Source organism: Colletes gigas, unplaced genomic scaffold, assembly GCF_013123115.1.
Source record: "Colletes gigas isolate AHSC1104 unplaced genomic scaffold, ASM1312311v1 Colletes_gigas_Sc00005, whole genome shotgun sequence".
NCBI classification, from domain to species: domain Eukaryota; kingdom Metazoa; phylum Arthropoda; class Insecta; order Hymenoptera; family Colletidae; genus Colletes; species Colletes gigas.
In genome coordinates, this window is record NW_025106634.1 from 4647039 (window position 1) to 4670281 (window position 23243).

A 23243-nucleotide genomic window follows, 5' to 3' on the forward strand; every position below is an offset into this window, starting at 1 on the left:
ATAGTAAAACAAGAAGTGATATTTGAAAGTTATTAAAAAATATCAAATCATTCACAGAAAATCAAATTAGTTACGAGAAAACAATTCAATAAGTGGACAAATTTTTCGACGAAACTAAAAAATTTTAAATCGTCATAAGAAAATTATTTTTAGTTGCAGGGGTCCATTACAATCATTTTTGGTGAATAGACATACCCCCGAAATCTTACACATTTTCAAGAAAAAAATTCGAGTAGGTGGGCGAATTTCACCCCCGAAATCCTACGTAGTTTAGAGAAAAAAATTCTTGACCGAAAATATACTGTGTGGCCAGAAATGTCTTCCCAGGGGTGGTCGAAAGACCCAGTGTGTTGAAAGTGATGAAAAATTTCATCAAACACTTATGGTGTAAAAAAATTGTCAAATATAAAAAGCTATAATTTGGATCGCTGCTCGCCTAGACGGATCGTCAGGGACAACATAGAAGGAAGTCGAGGAGTTCGGAAAAGCACGACGAGGCTCACGGTGGTAACAGTTTTCGGAGCACGCCGTCGCATCGAAAGCCGTTTTCGTGGAAACGGTGAGAAATATACATACGATTACGAAAATTCTCACGAAGATACAACTCTTAATAGTATTCTTTACCACCCACATTTCCAACGTATTTACATAAAAACGAGCGAGGTCCGTAGCCCCGAAGTGCGATGACTACGAATAACCGCATTAACTTCGTGGCATCGTTTTAATATTTCCTTTCGTTAACGCGGGACTCGAAACGCTTCGAAATAATTTCCCTTTTTCTTTGGAATCCTGCAAATTGTCCCTAAATACGACATCCCCTAAATAATCGGATTTTACGGTTAAATGGACGTTTCTTGGCGTTGGGGCAGTATAATTGGATCTTTGAATATTTTTAAGCACTATTGAAACTTCGTTTCAACTTTCCATCTTTTCACTTTTCCATGAAGGGTGTTTACCCGCCAAACAAATAAATAAATAAAAATAATTCGCTTTCTCAAGGGGAAACGAGCTGTATTTACATTTACGTAATTTTGTGCTAATAATCGCGTAACAAGCAAAAGAAATTGTGGTCGAAGCGAGGGAGTATCGTCGAAGGGACGCCGATCACGATCGCGGAGTCTCGTCTGTAATTGTCAGCGTCACGGCTAACATAAGCTTTCGTCGGCACGTAACTGTTGTGCATTCAATGACCCATAACGAGCCTTTCGAAGAAAGCACGCCGGAAAATTACGTGAAACGTGTTGACGTGGCGATCGGACGGCGAACGACCGCGGCACGCGACACAACGCTAGACGAAAGGGTCATTAGGGATGCGAGGGGCGGAATGCCGTGGCCACGGTGCATGATAATTACGGGCAAAGAAAGCTCCGACAAGTCGGTGAGGGCCCTACCTCCCAGCTCCCAGGAGATTACAGGATGTCCGGAGGCGAGAGGATTCTCCCGGCGTGCCCCGAAACCCTTATTCACGCTCTAACAAAAATTAACAACCGCCCCGTCGAATTCGTACATGAAAGGCGGACACCGTCACAAATAGACGATGGCCCGTGAATAATAAACAATCACGGTGAAACCCACGCGCCACCCGTGAGCAGCTCCTTCGCGACCGAACGTACCGGTCTCGCGTTTCCGGTGGACATTGTCACACGCTTTTCGAGGCGAAGCGGAAAACAGTGAACAGTTTAAGAAATATGCAGGCCATTCGATCGCGAAGATCTGGAAGAATCGTCGAGAGGGCAGGATATTATGAAACGTTGTTGTAACCGGGGAACATAAGTTGTGTAATAAAAAGAACAGCGTTCGCCGGTAAGCCGGGCAGCGTTCGAGCGAGGCGAACACGTAGGGCGCTCCTTCCTTCCGATTCCCGCGCGGGGTTCCGCGTGGCCGGTCCTTTTAATCGTTCGGCACGATAAACATATCGGTACGATGATGGAGAATCGGCCGCGTAAAGGACGAGCGACGTGCCCGCGCAGGCTTTGCGGCGGAAAGGAACTCCTCCACTCCCTCCTCGCCTCCTCCACTTTTAATTTTCAGGCGCGGCTAATTATGATTTACGGCAACATCGGCGCAACATCCTGATCGGTACGCGAGATACCGCCCGCAGGATATTCAAATGCGATGAATATTGCTCGCCGCGATAAACGGCGCACGAACAACGACAGAGGAGACAAGAGAGAGCAACGGAGACCGACGGAGAGAAAAGAAACGGCGACGGAGCCATGTGGCGAGGGGTGGCGCGCGTGTAAAGGATACGAGAAAAGGATTCTTAGTAGTCTATTCGGTATGCAAGATGGGCAGTCGGACCTGTACGCGCCGCGTCCCTTCCTCGCTAAAGGATGCGTATCCTCGCGCGTGGATTATTCGATATATCGAGCCCTCATCTCCTGCTCATTCCCCCCCGATAGCCGGGTCAACCTAATACAACAAACAAACTAACAGGGAAGTTACGAAATTTGGCACGTTCGTTGCGGTACCATATAAGCACGATAGTTCCCATTGTGTACTTATTAAATATTTATTTTACGGGGAAATAGGGGATTGTACATAGTACTAAAGGAAAAGATTACAAAAGATTGCTAATCTGACCTCTGAAATTTTCGAAAGATACATTGAAAAATTCAACAGATGCAGAATATCTATTAGTAATAATGCAATGGTATCTGAAATTTAGGAAACGAGATGTATGACTCCTTGGAACGAAAGTGAATACAAAAAATGAGTAGAAAATTTTGTATTTGCTGAAATCAGGTCCCCGTTGACTAGACAATAGAAATGAAAGGATAGATATAAAAATGCAACGAACAGAAGAAGAAGTCCGTCGTTCGAGCGCGAGCATCCCCTGAGCGCTAGTGGGAATCAACCATAACTCACAGTGCCAAGCTCGATGCGTCTCGTAGATGGTGGATATGATTCGAAGGCAAAACGTTTAAAAACTCCTCGTGTTATTAGTCGATGGTTATCGCGGGGAAGTAAAATATACTTATTTATAGATAAGGAGCTCCTTTACGCGTGTTCCCACATGAATTACACACGCGTGAAGATCACGGCCGGATAGTACAAGCTTTCTGTTAGAGCCAAGTAATTTGTCGATATTTTATACGAGACGCAGAATGTCAGTGCGTTGGGAAAACCTGGTTGTACGCTTTTGTGTTTTCTTAACGAACTGCTTGAACGAGACAAGTGAATTACACTTAGCTAGGAGTACCTACGTGTTATTTCGTAAATGGGGCGAGCTTATAATTAATGATTCGATCGGTGTTCGATATAAATGTATCCTTACACTAGAATTATTTACAGTACTACGTCAAAAACTTCTTACGTCTATTTCATTATGGAGTCGCTAAGATCTACTAATAAAACGTCAATCAGTACTCAAAAAGAAAAACTAAGGTGCAACGTCAATACGCAAATATATAAATCATGAAATTCCAACATAAAAAAAAACACACACATTGTACAATAATCGAATAAAGAATTGATCAAGCAAACTCCGTCTTCGACAAGGAATATTTCGAAATATTTACAAAATGACTTTGTTCGACCCAAGGATTATACTCTCGTGTATTTTGCAATCGTCAGACTCCATTATTTCGTGCTAGCCATCGATTACAGATCGCGATTAGGCGGTTACGGAGGCGCACCTCGCCGCGGAATGTATTCGCGAAATAATGGCCGCCGCGGATTTGTTAGTCAATGAAACTGAATAGGTTACGAGGCATGATTCCGTGGACGATCGGGACGAAACAATAATCGTGAAACCCGCCGGTGCAATGACGTGAGAAACAAACCCAGCGTCTCGGTGAAAGCGTGCAAACGTTCAGTAACGAAACAGAAACATATTAGAGAGAAGGAGTTATCGGTTACCTTGTCTGATCGCTTTTTAGTGGGCGTGATAGTGCCGTTAGGCCTGCCTTGGAGATCGGTTTCGCTAGCCATCCGGTTGAAGCGTTGCATCCGCTCGCGGAAGCTTAATTGCTCGGTCGAGCCCGGATTCGCCGCGACAGCCTCATCTTCCTGCACGTTTAATATTCTCGCATTGCCGAATTCTCAACAGGACCAGGTTTAATATGCTCGCGACTACGTCCAACTACTGATTAAACGTAGAAGCAACGACAACACACAGCGACAGAAAGGCTGACTAGAAACCATTCGCGAACCGTGGATATCTTGGGAGGTACGACAGAACAGAAAACGGAGGGTGCTCGCTAACTATGGCATACTTTCGTGCTTCTAATTAAAGCGAGGCAGTGTACAGGGAGTCGATCGTGTGCCGTGCAAGCATGCCAAGGTGGAGACCAGAGGCGAAACGACGCTTCTTTAGCGAGTTCCTCGCTCCTATCGTAGGTTTCGACGAGATATCACGAGAAACGCTGCAGTAACTTGATTCGATTTCGAAAACTACGTAACTGATCCTTTATTCGTCGTGTAAAAACAAAATGGCGAGGTTCAGCAAACAATCAGTGATAGTGTATCTACTTAATATCACAATGTGAACAATTACAGAAATTTCGAAGTTGGCAATCACGCGAGGTATAAAGGGTCCTGTATTAAAATTTGAGAAAAATTGAACTCGTGTCGTGAATAGCTTATCGGAACCTAACTTAAACTGACTCGCTAAAAAAGTACGTTTCCACTACTGGTGGCCGCATTGTGACTCTAAACGACGAATCGTTTTCGCAAAATAGATCACGCAACGGGAAGAACGTTACACATAAAACGTGCATTTTTAACAGAACAGTAGGATACAGGATGAGGAACACCGGTTTCGTGTACTACGTTCGCTATTATAGCCGCTTAAGTGACGTTTACTGTAACCATGAACACCTTTCAACATAACCATACCATGTACATACACGCAACAATATTGCGCAATAACGCCGAAATTATCTGGTCACAAGTAACTACGCGATAAAGCGAATACGTGTTTCACCAGTTTATCATTTGCACACTCTAATCGCGTGTATAACCACAACCGGGAATCTATGGACAAAATACTACATAGCGTGCTGAAACAAGAAAGAAACGTGGAATTCTATCGGGCATTTACGCATTGTCGTACGCACAATAGCCTAACCAGTGAGGTCACTGAACGATGAGTAACAGTCAAAATCACACACCACGATATAAAAATACGAGGTGAACGGTATTAATATTAAAACTCGAAATATTTTTTCGCGTTTCTAACCTTTCTTTCCAGTCGAAACGTATTCTACGTACGATATTAGCCGACTCACTTACGAACGTGTAATCATCGATACCCCAGCAATTAGCGACATCTACGCGGTTCCCCCCTTTTTTCGCGCCAGAATGCCGATAAGATTTCACGCTTTCTTTGCGACTACGTTAGTACGTGCGGGGAAAAACTAACCTTGATAACCGCCTCGGATCCTCCCCTGTTCCTGTCGACGTTCTCCTTATTCTCGATCTTGATCTTATCTTGACTTTTACGGCGCGGTGGTACGGGAGGTGAGGACGTTGAAAATCCGGTCTCGACATGGTCAACGTCATTTTTCTGTGCATCGATAGCAGCCCCATCGCGGGCGAAATTCGAACACGATTCCTCGCAAACCGTACTTGCATTACTCGCCGTTGGGCTGAGAGGCGCAGGAGGAGGCGGTCTGTACGGCGGAGGAGCTCGTAGAGGAGAAACCGGGGTAGCAATGTCTGGAGTGGCGATAGGTGATCCCATTTGTTCCTGGGACGAAAGCTCAAGAGGAGTTTGTCGGTACTTCTTCTTCAGAACCAAATACTTTTCCCCCTGTGCGAACAGTTTCACTCGGAATGTTACACTTCGACGAACGATCGGAGCGACACGACCGGTCTTGACAACTACCGTAGTTTGCGAAGTTATCGCGCCTTGGAAGAAAAGTTCCGTACCACGCTTGCGCGAACAAACCTCTTAATTGGCGTTAGCTGCATGCTTAAAGGTCAGTTCAACAAATTTCGAATTTTACACATGCTTATACGCGGATAAAGCTATTTACAAACGCGTGGAATGTTCGATCGTTTATGGATGGAAAAGGTTATAAAAATATACGGTATAACCTATTTTAATCTTCGAGGTTACGTATCCCGAAAAAATTTGTTCACATAACCTATATTTTTCGAGATATCTACGCTTGAAAGTTAAAATAGGACACACTGACGAATAAAGAGACTTTCCTAGATAGCATTAATTTTTCCGTCTGCCGCGCGAGACATTCGTAAAACCGGCAACGTCGCACGGCGCGCAACAAGTCGCTCCTGTCAAGGCGGAAGGGAATTGATACTCGATGACGCACCTCTTCGTTCTTTATAGTGGCCAGGGTGTTTACATACTCCTTGAACCGATTCCGTGCTTCGACTGTAACGTGAATTTGTGCACTGTTCACTGACTGCCGTTATATTCGACGCCGGGTGTGACAAGTATTAACTCTGTCCTGTGTTTACACACAGCACACCGTGTTACTTTGAGGTCACACCTCGACGAAACAAGACAGTTAGCCTGTCGCGTCGTGTAGAGGAATTTGGACGTACCTCGCGTCTCGGGATCCGTCAGGAACTTCTTGAAATACTTCACCACGTCGTGATTGCGGGCAGTGCCACCGTTTTCCAACAAATATTTGCGAATCTCCTCGAGAGACAGCTCGCTGGGCGTCGCCATCTTGTCACTACTGACCGACACACCAGCGCCACGGAGCGGCTGCAGTTCGATGCAGTCGATAATAAAGACCACTGCGCCGGTTCGTACAACAATGAATCGAGAGTTTCGTAGTCGGTGAAACTAAACCTCGGCTTTATTAAACGAACGCAACTAACCTAAATAGTTTCTTGGCATTTGAATGGCATTATGACTACCGGTACTATTATACTTTACGAGGCGATATGACGAAAAAACTTTCGCAGCAAGTCGACGACGTTCCTAATTGCTGCTTAAAAATGCAAATAAAGATTACGTATGCGTGAAAACGCATACACGTATGCAACCTGTAATTTCTTTCTTAATAATATACTAACGAGCTGTAATCACATTGCGTCGGCAAGAAAAATTGTTAACATCATTAGTAACGGGTGCAATCGTTACTCCTCATGCATAACACATAATACGACTCAATTATATTGCATTATAATTGTGATGTAGACGCAGCGGTACGTGTATCGCGCGATCCAACTGTTAGCTCGCATCCCACGTCGCCCGGCGCACATGAAAACAGCCGCGACGCGAATAGCGAGTTTTCACTTCTCCGAACGTTGCGCGTGTTGGGCGCGCGACGATCGAGCCTGATATTTGATTTGCTCGCGCAAATAGACGATTCGCAAAACCTTTTAGCTGTCCTGACGCGTTATATTCCATCGACGCGAACATCCGGCCAACGTGGCCGTCGCGCGGGCTAATGCGAATAATCGCGCATCGCGGACCCGTGGCTTTAAACTCCCAGATTTAAGTGTTCCCGCGGATATTAACGCAGCGCGTGCAAAATAACAGTTTTTTAAAATTTCGTTATTCGAAATACCGTCTCCATATCGTCGTCGATGCACGTAAAAAATAATCCCGCCGCGCGATTATTTTTGCATATCATCGTCCCGAGACGTTAAAGGAGAAAAATGGCTGTTTAATTCGAAATCAAATGACGCGGTTAAATGTTTGAACAGCGTTGATTTAATCGCGCTACTTCGCCGTGTACGCGTACGAGCTGGGAGGAACTACATGATTTGCATAATATTTATAATCTCGTGTACGATTATCTAGATAATCGTGCTATATTAAGAACCAGCTCTTCTTAACAATGTTTAGTAATGGAGAAAACGGTGTTATTAATCGGCCGCGGTGGTGAAAAATGTAGGCTAGGTACGAAAGAGGAAAGGAGAACGTAAGAAGGGCGAACGTGCGTGCAGCACGCACCTCTGTGCCCGTATATGTGCGTGTCGGCGTACAGGAAGAGTCCAGGTTGCCTTTATAATTAAACCCCTTTTATCGAAGATATTCTAATGAAACGACGAGTAATGATCGAGCCCGACCTGCTTCGGAACAGCAACGGTCAAACGTTTCGCTCGCGATTCGCGATTCACACGTTCCTAACGGGCCTCCCCCCGATTAATCCCCGAAAGTTGCAGCCGCGAAATCAAAGCGTGTTTCGCGGTCAAAGATCGCGTCGATTAAAATAATTACAACTCACAGCCGTGTGGATACTTGTGTCTCTGTAAGAGGGGTGGGAAGGGAAAGAACGAAAAAAAAGAAAAGAACGTTGAACGCGAACAAGAGTATCAACCATCTCTCGTATAGATGAGATGGTAATCTGTTCGAGCGCGGTAGCCGCCGCGCAGTGTGTTTCTTTTGATACAATTCCAAACCCGGCGGGATTGATGCACGAGATTGGCCGCGGTATTTCCGCGAACAAAATGTGCACCAAGAGGTCGTCCGGGGGCGAAGCGGTTGCAGCAAGAAGAACGAGCGGCCAGGAACGAGGACAAAGGAATCGCGTCGACGCCCCGTGGCCCCGTAGGTGCATCCACGATATCATCTACCCATGTTCCCCTGCGTTATGCTTATGCTCGTGCATACGTAAAAGATGCGCCAGCCTGCAGCCGCTGCAGCGCTTTATCCGCCCGGTGCAAGACTGCAAAAGAGCCCCGTGTGATCTACCGCCCAGTGATATGTCGCCGCTGGGATTCCGAGGAGAGCCGCGAGCTTCTTTTCCTCGTCGACTTTCGTGGCCGTTTGTTCTCGCGCCATTTTAATTAATTCTTGGACAATGCACCGGGGCTATGCTTTTTTTTTTCATTGTACACGCGATACCGTGTACGGGAATTCATTATGCAACGTATGCTTTCACCCAGCTTCTCTCGCCTTCGGTCACCGGGCTGACCCACAAAAGCGAGGGGGAAGTCTATTAACAAAATGTCGCGAGATTTTTAGTAGTTTCATATTCAAAACGCGTGGTTATCGTGACGCGAGTGCTCGGGTCGTTGCTCCAAAATTGCAACAGCAACGCTGAATAGCTAATTTCCTCCAGGTTGGATCCAAGGGGCGGGAATCACGGAGCGATTCCTATCTATGAGCGAAATTAAAAACTATGTAATTGTGAACCATAATAAACCTACGATACGAAAGGATATGGCGAAAAGAACTACCGTAACGTACACTTTAATTACGAGGGCAGGAAATAAAAGATGCACATAAATAATTTATCAAGAGATTTCGTTGTTGCATCGATGTGAATCGACTTTAGCGAATTATTTGACGCATGGCTTCGAGTTCGTTTCCCAAGGAAAAATATTTCTACGTTCGGTTTTCTGTTTCAGGGATAGGAGTTTCCTGCGAGTCGCGATCCCCGTAGTGCATCTTGGGATAAATGGCGAGAGTGGTTAGCGCCGCCTGGGTTTTTGCCGAAAGGATTCCCGAGCATCGAGAAGGCTCGTTCGCACGCACGACCCCCAAGGCATGCGACGCGGAGGCGCAAATACGCTCGCGTCGCACCGTCGCCGGCAAAAAACGGCATCTAGATCATGCTGTCCTCTCCACGGATGGTAAGCAACGCCGGCGTGTAACAGTAAATCGGATCTGAACCCCGTTGACGGACTTTCGCGCGCTATCGTTTCATCCATATAAAGGGGTCGCAATGGTAGCGCGTGTCCGACAAGATCCACTTATATATTCGCCCATAATTGGAGCGACTGTGCTCAATCGAATCGACTACGATATAAAACGTCCCGTATAAAGGCCGTACTTTGGCGGGTTTCTTGCGCGGTTTTTAGTAGCCGTACCTTCGGTGGTCTCGTTAGAAGGACAGTGGGAGGTCCGGACGAAAAACTGCAATAATGCGCAACGAGCCCTCGAGCGTTCCTAGTCGAACTCGTAATTTCAGTCCCTAAAAACGGCCCCCGGGGAAGGGCAATCGGTAGGAAAAAAAGGAAATGACACTTCGCGAACGTTCAGGCACAATTACCCGTCCGTCTTATATACGTATACGCCGAACGTCTGAGCTAAATCGTCTTCGAGGCAGCGACTTATCGCGATTAATGTATACCGCTAACGAGTTCTCATTCCGATTGAGAATAAATTCCCTTCGAAAACATGAGGGATGCGCGTCGCATGTTAAAATATAGTATAACTGGTCGTGCTTCCTCCTTCGGTGGCCGCGTTACACGGCAGCGCACGTAAAACGTTTCGCTGAACAGAGTTATGGGCTCTAATGAGTCGAGGGGTTAAAAGCGCGCGAGTCCCGATCCTCACGGCAAAAGAAGAGAGCTAAAACCCTATCGGACCGTTCAATCTATCCTGACTACCGTTTACCACGGCATCGTTTAAAGTGGCCACAGGTGCTCGCCCGTATATACGCTCGTTCCGCGTACCGTAAAAAAGAAGAAAGAAAAAGAGAGAAAAAAAAAGGGGGAGAATGAATAAGGACTGGCCGAGTCTGGTCGCGGAGTATGAGCTCCGCCGCGTGTTTGGCTTTCTCATAGTTTTGTCCGGTGATTTTTAGCGTCGGATAATGCCGACGGAGAGCCAGTTCGGACTTCAAAGATTCGCGATCGAAGGACTCGAGTCTATACAGGCATTACATATTATCATGGCTGGTATCCAACCCGGAGCGCGTGTCCCCTTCGTTGACGTCGCAAAGCGGCTTTCCGTGCATACAAAGTCGAGGGCTCGACCAACACTCTACCAGAGTCGCGTTGTCGTTGGTGGCTAGAGGCCCATGAAAAGAGCAAAGTATACCTTGGCGCGGCTAATAGCTCACTATTTTTTCTCTACCCCCCCCCCCCCTCTCTTTCACTTTGGAAAGAATACACGCACCGATGGAAATTGAAATCTATTTGCTCGGCTATTTCCGATTCCTAACCACCCTCTGAGTACCATGCTCTTACTGCGACTCTTTTTCTAACGTTGACCTTGAAATTTCAAAACCGCCAGACGTCTCGGTCCATCGATCGAATTCTGCTTTTCATTTTTCCGTTCCCCGCGGACATAAACGTGGCATTTTAAAATAGACAACGTGGCGAAGGGCTCGTTTCGTCCGAATTCGATTAAACGGTAGCTACTTTTATCGGCGGAACGACGCTCCGCGAGAATGTCGACAGTCTGGTGCGATCAATCTTTGACGTCGATGTGGCAGGCCGTGCTATTTCGAAGTGTGTCCGCGTGATAATAGCGACTGCCAAGTGGCGACTATTAGTAGCGTTTTAAGCCAGGTATGCCGGTCGTCGTAAACCACGAGGGTCAAATTATTAGGCTGTACCGTAATGATTCACCGTTTCTTTTAAATCAGACTATATTTTTAAACGCAACGGTGCGTTAGCCAACAACCAAACGTAAACAAACTTTTAGAATCGAGCCAAATTAAATTCCATCGGCATTGTAGCGAGTGCATCGAGAATGATACGTGTACTTGACCATCTCCAGACTCCTTTTGTGTCTACATGTAAAAGTCTTTGTTCGTTCGAACAACATCCGACGGTACGAGAATACGAATCAGCTATGAATATCAAGGTGGTAGCTTTGAAACTCTTGAAATTCTCGTCTTTCTATTATCCTTCGCTATCAACAGTGCGAACATTGGAAACGAAAGAAAGCTAACGTCATTTTGGATTTTAATATCCAAGATTCGAATACAAAATTGAATGGGTAAGTTGCGACCCGTTCTCGCCGTTAAAATGGGGTTGGTAAGACGGAGACTGGCAACGGAACGTCGAGATACGAAAAGGGGAAGAAAAAAAATTATCAACGATTCGTGTCGCTGTCAGTGACGACGCATTAACGCATTCATATCGCATTCCAACCCTTGGTTCGACCGCTCCCGTGTCCACGCGTTCGCTCTCGACGCTTGTAAGCACCTCGATACACGCCGGAGCGAGTTACCCGTAGCTCGCGAGCACGAGAAAAGTGCACGGAAACGATAGAAGCGTGCACATCGGACATCGCGTTAAATGCAACGTCGGTTTGTAAGCTCGCGAGGACTCTGTTCAACATTTTGTTCGTGCCACCGTCCCCGACACACTCCCTCGGATCTCGAATGGCGAAAAGCGGGATGCTAAATATAGCAAATCCTCCCACCGTGTCGCTAACTCGGGCTAGGACGATGACACGATGAAAGGGCGAGAACAGTTTCGATATAGTAAGAGGGTAGCAAGCGTCACGACCCTTCAGAGTTCGTGTTCGTTTCGAGTATCGATACGTATTTTCAAATTAAACGAGTCGAGGCCACTCGTTTCGCGCTGCGTCTATCGCGTGTCGTTCCTGGCAAGTATCTTGCAATTTGTCGCGTGAAAAAATTGCAAAACACGCCGACAACGTGTAATAACGTTAGACGCCTGACAGACCTCTAATCTGGCCGCTGGAATATTTCGCGCGTTGCACGATCTCCGCACAATATCGTTACGAAGTATACACAGTGGACGTAAATAGCGCCCGAGGGTGACAAATATTATTAACTTTTCGCGCGCGTTTACGTACCGTTGCGCAACCGCGACGTTCTTGGAAACGCTTGGCTGTAAAAATCCGGAAGCAAGCAGTTTTGCTTGGCGACAAACTTGATTCGTGGATTTTGCAAATCTCGTTAAAAACTAAATCTTATCTCGCCTCGTTCGATCTTACGTTTTCGAACGATATTATCGTTGTTGCAGCGCTGGCGATGAATCTCCGCGTGGTCGGAGATGGGGCAGACATCGGCGACAGTTCCGTTCATGCGGAAAGGAACATCCAGATCGGCGAGAGAGAGGAGAGCGTTTGTCCACGAGCGCCCTTTGTAAGTTCGCGCACGAGGTCCACGTCGTCCCAGAGAGGCCGCCACGCCGCCCACGTCGTCGTCGATTATCGGGAGGTATACGCGAAAGGTAAGGGCAGCCAGATGGAGGATAACGATCGTTTATCGGCGCCAACGCGCTATCGGTCCCGGTCCCCTTGTCGACAGATCGATTCAAGGAAATGGAGAATTGCGGTAATTGCGATAAGTAACGCGATACATGTTCGACCCAGGACCGACCGATCGTCCGCGTCCCGGGGAAAGGTGTTAATTCCCGATCGAAGATTTACGGCTCGAATCGGTATCGATCGCGTTCGATTCCACCAGCGCCAATGAAATATAGACGATCCGTCCTCTAACGCGAGGGGCGCATCGTCGTTTACATTTCCCGAGGATACGTTTACAATGATACGAGTCGCGCAGCGTGCGGCAGTGTTTTGGTGTTCGCTCTGACCCGACAAGGGCGCAGAGAATCGCCTCGAGGCACTCGAACACGAGAAGGAGTCTTATTCGAGCGGTCGTCCGAGACGTTCATTTATCTATCCGACTGTTTATTTGCCAAAATAAAATTACGTACACGAAGGCTAGAATCGTTTGGAAGCGAAAGAAAAGGTATCTAGGGTGACTTTCTTCTATCAAAAGTACGAGAACGATTCGATAGTTCGATGGGACATTCTGTTACGCTCGTGTCGCTTGTAAGAATCATTGTCCGTGAAAAAGTTAGAAAGGATACGTTTTCGGGGCGTTGGAAGCGCGCCTGAATCGTGTTCTGCATCGTGCGCCGCGTATATGGGAACATAGCCTTACGAGCATAAAGCACATACGTTTCAACGATCAAGTTTGGCAAACAATGGGACTCAAAATACGAACACGACTCTGAACTTACGGCTGGCAATATCCGACAGGAGCAGTAATTCTCTGAGTAACAGTTTTCACGGTTGTATACCATCTTGGAAACGAACACCCGACGTAGTAAACACGTGTTCGTGAGAACGAATCGAATTTATCTTATTTATGTGGTGGTCTCCAAATTTTATCCTGTTTCTTGATCGATCGAACTCTTTGGCTGATAGAAAGAGATATTCGAGTTACATCTTTTTACGCTGAAACTTTTCTTTCGTGCCTCCCTCGGTTCCCAACATGGCTCCTCCCCGCTGGTGGTCGCGCTCCCCACTTGAGGAACACTGATTTAATGACTTTATTCGCCATAACGGAGGAGGAAAAAATCCACCAGGCCGAGGCACACGCGTAGAGAAAGGAAGACGAGTGGACAAGGTTCAGGGAATCGGTGTTTTGCAACCTCACCCTAGACTTAAATCTAATTTAAAAGTACGATGTCGAGGCCGAATCGTATCTCCTAAATCTGGACACAGCACAATTACGGAACATAAAAAGTGTTTTAGCGTTAGTTTGTGATTCAAGGTGCCGATGGCTTAGATAGGCGCACCGACCGGCCGCAAATTTATCAAACAGATAAGAGAATTAAACACAGCGAGCTTGAAATCAATGGCGAAGCGGTTAAGCACCGATTCCCTATCAGTTTGCACGACCGCAATGCGGGATATTCCTCAGCCATGCTGTTCGTATCGTGACACAGAACGGGGAGACAGTGATCGAGGTTTAGGAATATTTAGCGATCGCTAATGCGACACGTATCGAATATGCCTCGGAGAACAGGACACGTTTACCGCTATCGTTCATTCGGAAAACTACTATTACCGAGTTCTATGTGCTCGTGGAAATTTCGTTTGGCACAGCGTACGCTTCTGGCCGCGTTCAAATAAAATCTACACCGATAAGTACGCGGAATATTTCGAATAACGTGTCCGGACATAATGCGACACTGGTCCATACTTCGCACCTCGTTTGTTTGCACCGGCATAAAATAGAATATCGTTTGACGTCGTCGTGGTAGCGTGTCGAACGGGGCGAGTTCGAGTATTAAATTAATTTGAGAATGTTGGCTCGCGCCGAGAATTTTTACTTTTCTATTAGGTACACGCAAAGGCATTCAACTTGTCGTGGTTGGACCTCGTCTTTCTCAAAATGACGCGACGAAGGTGTTGCCGGTGTTCGGCGATAAGATCCTTTCGAGAACTTTTACTCGCGGGATTTACGTACCAGAGTCAACAAACGCAATAATATCGAGTCACCTTCCGTAATTTACGTTCGACCTAAAAGTTGTATCGTAGTTATCGGAAAGGTATACGTTGGGGATCCCGGAGCACCGCGCGGCTCAGTGTACCCCAAGATGTCATCGCGACGGGACGCGAAGCTCGAGGGGAACTCGAGGGCCTAGCAATGCGCCGCGAGCTACGAAGTACAAAGCTGTGTTCCCTGGTCGTGGTTCGCGGAAAAAGGGCCTCGTAGCGTGGAGGTGGGAGGGGGGGTTCGAGCAAACGAGCGACGCGAAAGCACCGGGGTATGACGGAATATAAGTGAAATCGCAATAATTACCGGCGGCACGGATCGCGAATCCTGCAATACGGTAGTCGGATAGGCGGTGTGGCCTGCCAACAGGCGCATACAGGTATACGCAAGCTCTTTGTCGGACGGAGGTGGAGTACGGGTTATATTGGCGCCACCTCCTGCACGGTTAAGCGAGCGACTAGGGCAGACTTACGCCTTACGCCTCTCTCGCTCGCTACCCCACCCTCTGTCTCTCCCTCGTGCACCTCCGTTATCTCGCTCCCTCTGGTTGTTTTCCCCTTTCACCCGTTTCCCTCTTCGTTCCGGCGTTCGTTCTCCCTCGCGACGCCTCTCGCTTCCACGCTCTGCTCCGCTCCGCTCCGTTCCGTTCCCTCCTCGCTCCTCGTGCGCCCCTCTTTCGGTTTGTCCGCTCGCTCGCTCGCTCGTTCGCGCGCTCTGCCCTCTCGCGTCCCTCTCCGCTTGATGCTGCAACTCCGGCTCGGCTAACCCAACCTAACCCGCGGGCCAACTTCATTCCACGCCGACTGACCACCACCGACGGCCGTCGTCGTCCTCGACGCCGTCGTCGTCGTCGTCATAGAACGCGGGTCACGCGACACGGTGCGTCGACACGGTTGTTGCGGTGTGTTTGTGCGTCCACCGTTTCTTTTTCCCCCGCGACGCCCCCGCGCGCGTGTGTGTGTGTGCCGTCGCCCACCCGACGCTCGAGCCACCGTGTGACAACCTTCCGTTGACGGACAAAGACACCGGGACTCCCCCGGGACCAGTCTCCACGCTTTCGTCCGGCGAAGAATCTGCTTTTTTCCGTGGAAAATCGAGCGAAATCGCCGAAACCGACGAGGAGGATCAACCCCGTGCGCGGATTCGGTGCCCCGTTTTGTTTTCAAGAAGAAGGAGGAGGAGGAGGGATCATGGACATATCGGAAGATTGCTGGGAGCACGTGGGACTGCTCCAAGAGGTCTCCGGCTCGGAACCACCCCCGCCGCCGCCCGCCCCCGACTTCCTAATTCAGCAACAGGAGGTGAGTCGTCCATTTCTTTTTCTTCCGGTACGACTCGAGTACCGTTCGAACAAGTAATCTTCCACTTTGTAACGCGCGTGTCGGTGGAGTTTTAATTTTTTAAGTACTTTCCCGCCATTTTGTATCCTGCTGACGGTGACACGTTTCGATGGTATCGCTATGTTGCGTGTTATTCGATGGTACCATACGGTGCAAAGGATATCGGGATCTCAGGTACTTCTTAACAGTCCGCTCTCTTAATTCTTGCGCACCTTTGTATCAGATTTGGTACCAGACGATTTATGCAACGAAATCGCTATCTGAAATATGCAAAATAGGGGCAACTGGGTAGCTGCTGGATTAAATTTTTTGCACGACAGTGCCATAGTCGACGTACTTGAAATTGACTGACGGCGTTAGTACGATTCAACTTGCGCGTTTTACTCCACTTAACGTAGCGTAAAAAGCGCGGGAAAACGCGCGTACGACAACGATCGTGGCCGCTGAAAGCCGACCAACGTGTTTCTTTTAAACCGGAAACAAGACCACGTGACGATGTAGATATGCAGCTAGAAGGATAACCGAATCAATAACAACCGGGAAATTATTATTTATTGTCGTATACGACGGTCGATAACAAAAGTAAACATGATTAATGTACTGTCGGCGATCGCGGTGTATAATTTTTGTAACGTTTGTTTATCCGGCTCTAATGATAGAAAATTATAGGCTCGGTTTCACACCGTGTTCCGAATAACAAGTTTTTCAACTTACGGTAACGAATTAATATTCCGTTCATGGAGTTTTCGAGCGTAAAACAGCGTTAATACGCCTTGGCATACTTTCTACAAAATTTTGACAGCACTGTGACGGAATTTGATTTCGTTGTTCTTGAATTCTGGGATAGAGTTCAACGATCGACAATGGCGGTGAATTATACGCGGTTTTGCGTTTAATTTTATTCCACGTTTCAACCAATTCGTTTTCTGGGAAGAATCACCCTCGTTCTGATTATAGAACGATTACTAAAATTATCTGTATTCCTACTGAATTTAATATTCAAATATTGAGCGATCTGGGAAAGGGCTGGAGATATTTCGAGGTTTATGCTACTTAGAAAAGTAGACTGAACGCGTCAAAGTGTGGTTATCTATTTATATAATAAGAGTTACGATCGTTTTAATCTTTGATCGGTCCCGGCTATAAATTCAAATGTCATTATACGATTATTAAAAATTGTACGAAGATACTTATAGAAGCAGATACACAATGGGTAATAATAGAGTTTTAAGTAATTGTATATCGACGATTTTTCCCGTCTCGAGATAACATTTGACGAGATGTCACTCGCATCGCTGAAACGGAAAAATGGATCTCCGACAGGGATGATTTACTTATCAATATTAACTAGACACTCTTCATCTATTTTTGCGAGCTCTGTATGCTCTTAAATCCGTCCACTTTTCTTATTTAGATTCGTATTTGGCATTAAAATTGTGTGACTCGAATCAACAATATTATTAATTAAATATCAGATTTTAAAAAATAAGTTAAATTCGAGGATGAGCAAACTATTGGAAGTTTAATGTAAAATATTACTCTAGTTATCGTTTTAGTATGCTTCCTAATTTTAATTTTCGCAGTAATTTATCGAGCAAATCTAGTATTTAAAGCGACCAGGAGGCACGTCCGTTTGGGGCAGCCATCTTTGAATAATCCACGTAGCACACAGGTGGACTCCACCGTTATCATAATGACGCGCCTCATAACTTAACTTCGTTTCATAAAATGTTTGCCGTACACTGCACGCGGTGCACGAAAATCAAGCAACATTTTACGAAACGGTCTTCGAAATTGATAACAACGGTCACCGTAAACTAATCAGACTTTCGCGAATGCTTTCATATCCGAGATCGATATTTCGAATACGCGAGAGCATGATTCGTAAAAAGCTTTCTATTCTCGGTTACGGTGCTTTGTATAATTGACGTCTGCTAACGAAGTTCGATTATAGATGCGAAATCAAATCTCTGTTAGCCTCTAATTGGAGCATTATAAATTAAAACCGCTTCAACGTGCACGCGACGATCGAGTTAATTTACCGACTTTCGAGGTATCGACGTTTCACCACTCTTCTGTAACAATCGATGGAACGACAACGAATCTGTTTTACGGAGTTAATGATGCGACAAATAACGCTACACCGCCAATCGTCGTCCTTGCACACGGGAACACACACTAGAATCTCCACACGCGTGGACATGGGGTAAAATTTACCCTTTAGGTTAAATCATCTTCCTGCAAACATTTTATATTTTATCGTAATAATAAAAATTTTACTGTCACACCTGTTTTGAACTCAGACCAATCGCTATTTTGATTTGACACTCGACGAGTTTCGTCGTAACCGAGGATCGTTGAAAAATTTAATATTAGATGATAGTTATGAATAATGCACGATAAATCGAGATAAAATTCTGATCTATTCGAACAACTGCTCGCTATGAATAATATAACCATTAATATAGGCGTCGGAGAACCGTTCTGTAACGAATACACGTGCAAGGCACGTTGCCCTGGATTTCGGGATTGTATCATATTCTTATGTATATCATATATCATATACGTATCATACTCTTAGATTACGAGTCGGTTATTCTTCGTAATTGATTCGGATTCAAATCTTCAACAATTATTTCTGAATAATCTCCAAGGAATAATAAATGATAATTCCTTTGCTTCGTTACGTATCGTTGATACGTTGATGGAGTATTGTAATTAATCTTATCCACTTGGGAATTTGTACTACTATGTGCTATCTCCTCTAACAATTATTTTTCGAAATCCTTGTCAGATAACTTTTTCTATTTATTGTTTCTTCTTGCCTAAATTATCAGTGAAAAAATTCATATCGAATAGTGAAAATTAAGCATGAGAATATACACCTCGGAAGTTCGAACCATGAATATGTATGATATTTCGTAGTTACGCGTCTAAATATAGCGTGCTGTTTCTAACCATTGTGTTCCCAGTTAATCGAATCTATCGCTTATTTATCGCTTCGTTAAGGATGGTAATGAACAAGTTTATTGGTATATTCAACCAATCGAATCAATGTATGGCGTGTGGCACGAAACGTTTAATATCAATAAAGGTAAACAGTGTTTAGTTATTTATTGATTATAACGATGGGAATAAACATAGGAATACAGTTGAAAACACTTGCAGTACATTGCATAACCATGTTTCTAAATAATTTTCGTACAATATTGCACTCTATATCTCTTACATATGTTACGCTTATACAGCAGGGAATTAATTTATGCGTGAATATCGTCGAAACAAATATAATGTAACTTTACAGGTTGAATACCTCGCGAGAAATTTGAGCTGACGATTAAGTAACGCGTTAGAACGGAGAATTGCAAGATAATAACGTCCGTCAAAATACTGAATCTGTTAATTACCGAACACACGGAACTCCGGTCCGACAAATTGTTACCCGTTTCATGCTTCGTCATTAGCTCGTTGCTTCTCCGAGAGCATCGCGTTTCCAGCTATAGAACGTGACGGGAGTGCATAAAATCCTTGGAGGCCTCGAATCGGAACGAGAGCGGCACCTGTCCTTCTCAATTTCACTGTTTGCTTAACCGTATCGACTCGCGATGATCCTGCGAAACTGGCCATCGACGGTTCCGATCGGGCCCAAAACAGTGGGCGTCGTTTGGGCCCGTTGGGACCGTCGAAAGGGACCAAGAGACGGAAGAGTCGCGCGAAGGGGCGAAGGAGGGACGAGAACGGAAGGCGACGGAGCCCATTCCGTTTCAATTTCGTGAGTCCCACGTAACGAGCTCTCGCGGTGGAGCAACTCGGGTCCATAGGGCGTCCGTTACGGTGCCCTGTAATCATACCGGGAGATTATAGGCATTTAGTCGGGCATGAATGAGCTGGATAGGAGAGTTTAAGAAGATATCGGTGGCGTCGACGCGTTCGAGGCGCGTGCAGGGCCCGTTGCTCCATCTTGGGCCCCTCCTCCCCCCTTCGACCACCGCCGCCAATTTCTACGCACCTGCAGTTGCGACGCAGCTACGATCGAAACCCCGATCAGCGAGATCGGATCCACGCTGAATTTCTCCCTCCATATTCGCACATATGCGAGCTTCGAATTAGGCCTGGGACTATATCGATCGGTCGAAAAGAATAAAATTTACTTTTCCGTCCCGACCTGCTGCGTGGTTGGCCATGAACAATGTTTGTTGCGCGATAAATTTAATTACCAGTTGGATAACATTTGTGCTGACATCATTAGTTGCTGTTACTATTGCCTGCTTCAATTTTAAAAGCATTTAACTTGTTGCAGGCGTTCTCTGTAACCTTCAATTATTTTTACACGCGAGTTACGTTCCAGTATCTTTATTCGCTATTTGTTTTTCTATTGTTAGTATCGTCGTACTTGCATTTTTTAATTTTACGGAAGAGGACCCCGTGAAATAAGAACTTTTAATTCGACGAACGTTCGAAACTTTCCGACTTCACGTGCCCAAATTCTTTTTTTCTCTTCCCCCGACAGCGGTCGTGCGTGCAGCCGCTCCGAAATTCTGGGACACGACGGAAACTGTATCGAAGTTAACTGTCTTCCACGGTCCCAGACGGATAATAACCGCTGCAACATAAGTTGCAATCAGCTCTCCGTTCGCGTGTGTACGTGAACGCGGCACGCACACCGATCCCGCATTATTATGATAAACGATTATGCGCGCGTGTGTATATAGACGCGTTGATTGCGTACCCTGGCCCGTGTAGAATCCGTGTTGCGGCTGTTATTATTATTAAATTGCTTCCTTAGTGCATCGAGAAGAATTATAAACAACCGATCGGTCGCGGACGCGCGCCACGGCATGCAGAAATTCCCTCGCGGGGATTTTAATACGACGTCGGAATTAAAACATTAAACAAGCAACCTGGCCACGGCCTCGTGTATCGTCGCCGCGAAATTGCCCCCGAAAGAGCCACGACGTCGCGTACGGACGGATTACGGTGCAAATTGGCGACGGGACGCCGCCTCGGGGCAGGACATGCTCGAAAAAATCGAGAATCCTTCGTTTTATGCGGGAGAAACGTCGAGACCTCGGTTCCAAGTCGAATGTATTGCTCTTCCGTTTGAAAAAATTCCTCCGCGCAGTGGCGGGTACATCGGGGGCCTCCTCCGTTACTCGATACAAGCTTTGACTATTTATAATTCCTAAGGGCTACTCGATCCCCGAAACTCTTAACTTCTTTGACGATTTTCTATTAGCCTTCTTCCCATCGTGTAGAGTAGGAATGTATTGCTCGTCCACTTGCAAGAATTCCTCTGTGCAGTGGCGGGTACAACAGGGGAATTTTAATTCTTTGCACAAATACTGAACACCCGTCCAAACTTTGAACATTTCTGTTTATAATTTCCAAAGGGTGGGTTTCTCTTGTGTTTACCGATGAAATTTATGGCTGGACTAGGTAAATAACGGGGCCTCGTTAAAGCGTCGCCTTTAGAGAGACAATCGCGAGATATAGGTTCTCAGCTGCGCGTGAAAAATGCTGTCGCGTCGAGATGTCGATCGGATCCGCACCTGCGTCGAAAATAGTTCGCCTTCGAGAGGCCCGACTTTCGTCCCTTGGCCGACTCGCTGGCAGCGTTGCTCACGTATGAGTTTCCCACGGCGGGCCAGGATGGGCCCGTGTGGGAATATCGGGGCTTATTACTCGCGCATAGGTAACACACGTTCCGATCGTCGATCGACCGCCGATTTTCGTATTCCTTCCTCGTGTGCGTTTTCTCCTCGAGGCCCCCCACCATCGCCCGTTTTCTTCCTCCCTGCGCGTCGCTCTTTCCTTTCTTCTGTTTTTTTCAAACTCTTGGAGATCTCTGGCTCCGCGCCTGCGCGTGCCGTTCAGAATTCGAGTATCGAGTACTCGTAATTAGTATTTCTGACAGAGTGTTTTATTTATATTTTTGAAGAATTTAAAAATTAAATTTGCTTCGATCGACGATGATCGTTCCAAAGGTGAGCCGAGTTTTGGCCTCGAATAACAGACCAAGCGTGACAGAGGCTTACAAAATTGTTTAAAAGTTTACTTGTTGCCGTACGATTATTATAATGTCTTTATTACGCAAATCAGAGGAAAGTGTACGTGTCACACGGGAGTAATTGCGTGATTCAGCAAAGGGGAGAAACAGCCGTAGGCTACATTTAAACCTAACTTCGGCGTGTATGTCGGTGCCTATCTTAAATTCAGATACTTGTCCTTCGTGATCGCTGCATAAAATGCTTCGTAAATCTTGTAAAATGAAGAGTTTTAACACCACGACTTGGGTAAGATCCTACAAGGGAACACCGATCTTAACGTTTCGATTCTGAATACATTTTATAAACTTGTCGTTGAACATAAGTTTTATACCCGCGAACGATTAAGAGAATAGGCAATTCATCGTGTAACCGGCATGTTTTACCAACACTGTTACTTAAGTAAAACATTCACGTATTATGTTTCGATATTATACCATAAATTGTCGCGAAGAATATTGTTCTTATAAACAAAATTAGAAATAGCGAAACGAGATATTTCTCGTAACGCCATAGAAGACGAAAATACGTCTGCACTCTTTAAGTATACATAACCAGATATCCGAAAGTAATTATTCTTCTCACGGAAAAAAGACCTCCCAAAAAAAAAACAGGACACCTTTCACCGAATCGTTGCACTCGAAAGAAAAATATTAATCAAGGTAACGAACACTTTCGCCTCATTGTCGACATCTCTCCTTGTACATATTCATACTAATAACACAATACTGTAGATCACTTCCACTGATTGTAGCCACCCGGTATTATCGTTAATGATTCCCCCAGGACAATAATTACAGTTGTTACATCAAAAAAATTCAGGATTCGTACAAACATCTGGGGATTCTTCTTTAAAGATAAGAAGATAAAAACACATAATAATTCTTCTTTCCTGATTTAAAGTTTCCTTTCTGCCTTTCATTCATTATGAACGCGAAGTAATCACAGATACAAGACACGGTAAATTTTACCCATACTTTTAAGACGAT

General features: G+C 45.9%; 1 protein-coding gene across 8 annotated transcripts in view; it reads right to left on the minus strand.

Moving 5' to 3' along the window:
* LOC122395425 (ankyrin repeat domain-containing protein SOWAHB) overlaps positions 1-6670 on the minus strand; it is a 138098-nt gene extending 131428 nt beyond the window's left edge. For 7 of the 8 annotated variants that reach the window (XR_006258976.1, XR_006258974.1, XR_006258975.1 and 4 more), the window contains exons 1-4: positions 6514-6670; positions 6279-6340; positions 5366-5755; positions 3862-4011 (exon numbers count right to left, since the gene is read on the minus strand). Coding sequence is in view for 5 of the 8 variants with exons in the window: in XM_043392988.1 (XP_043248923.1) it covers positions 3862-4011; positions 5366-5755; positions 6279-6340; positions 6514-6640 (729 nt within the window). In the remaining 3 variants the exon portion in view is untranslated. The remainder of the gene's footprint in view (positions 1-3861; positions 4012-5365; positions 5756-6278; positions 6341-6513) is intronic. The other variant, XM_043392990.1, reaches the window with a different exon arrangement.
* Positions 6671-23243: the final 16573 nt, after the last annotated feature.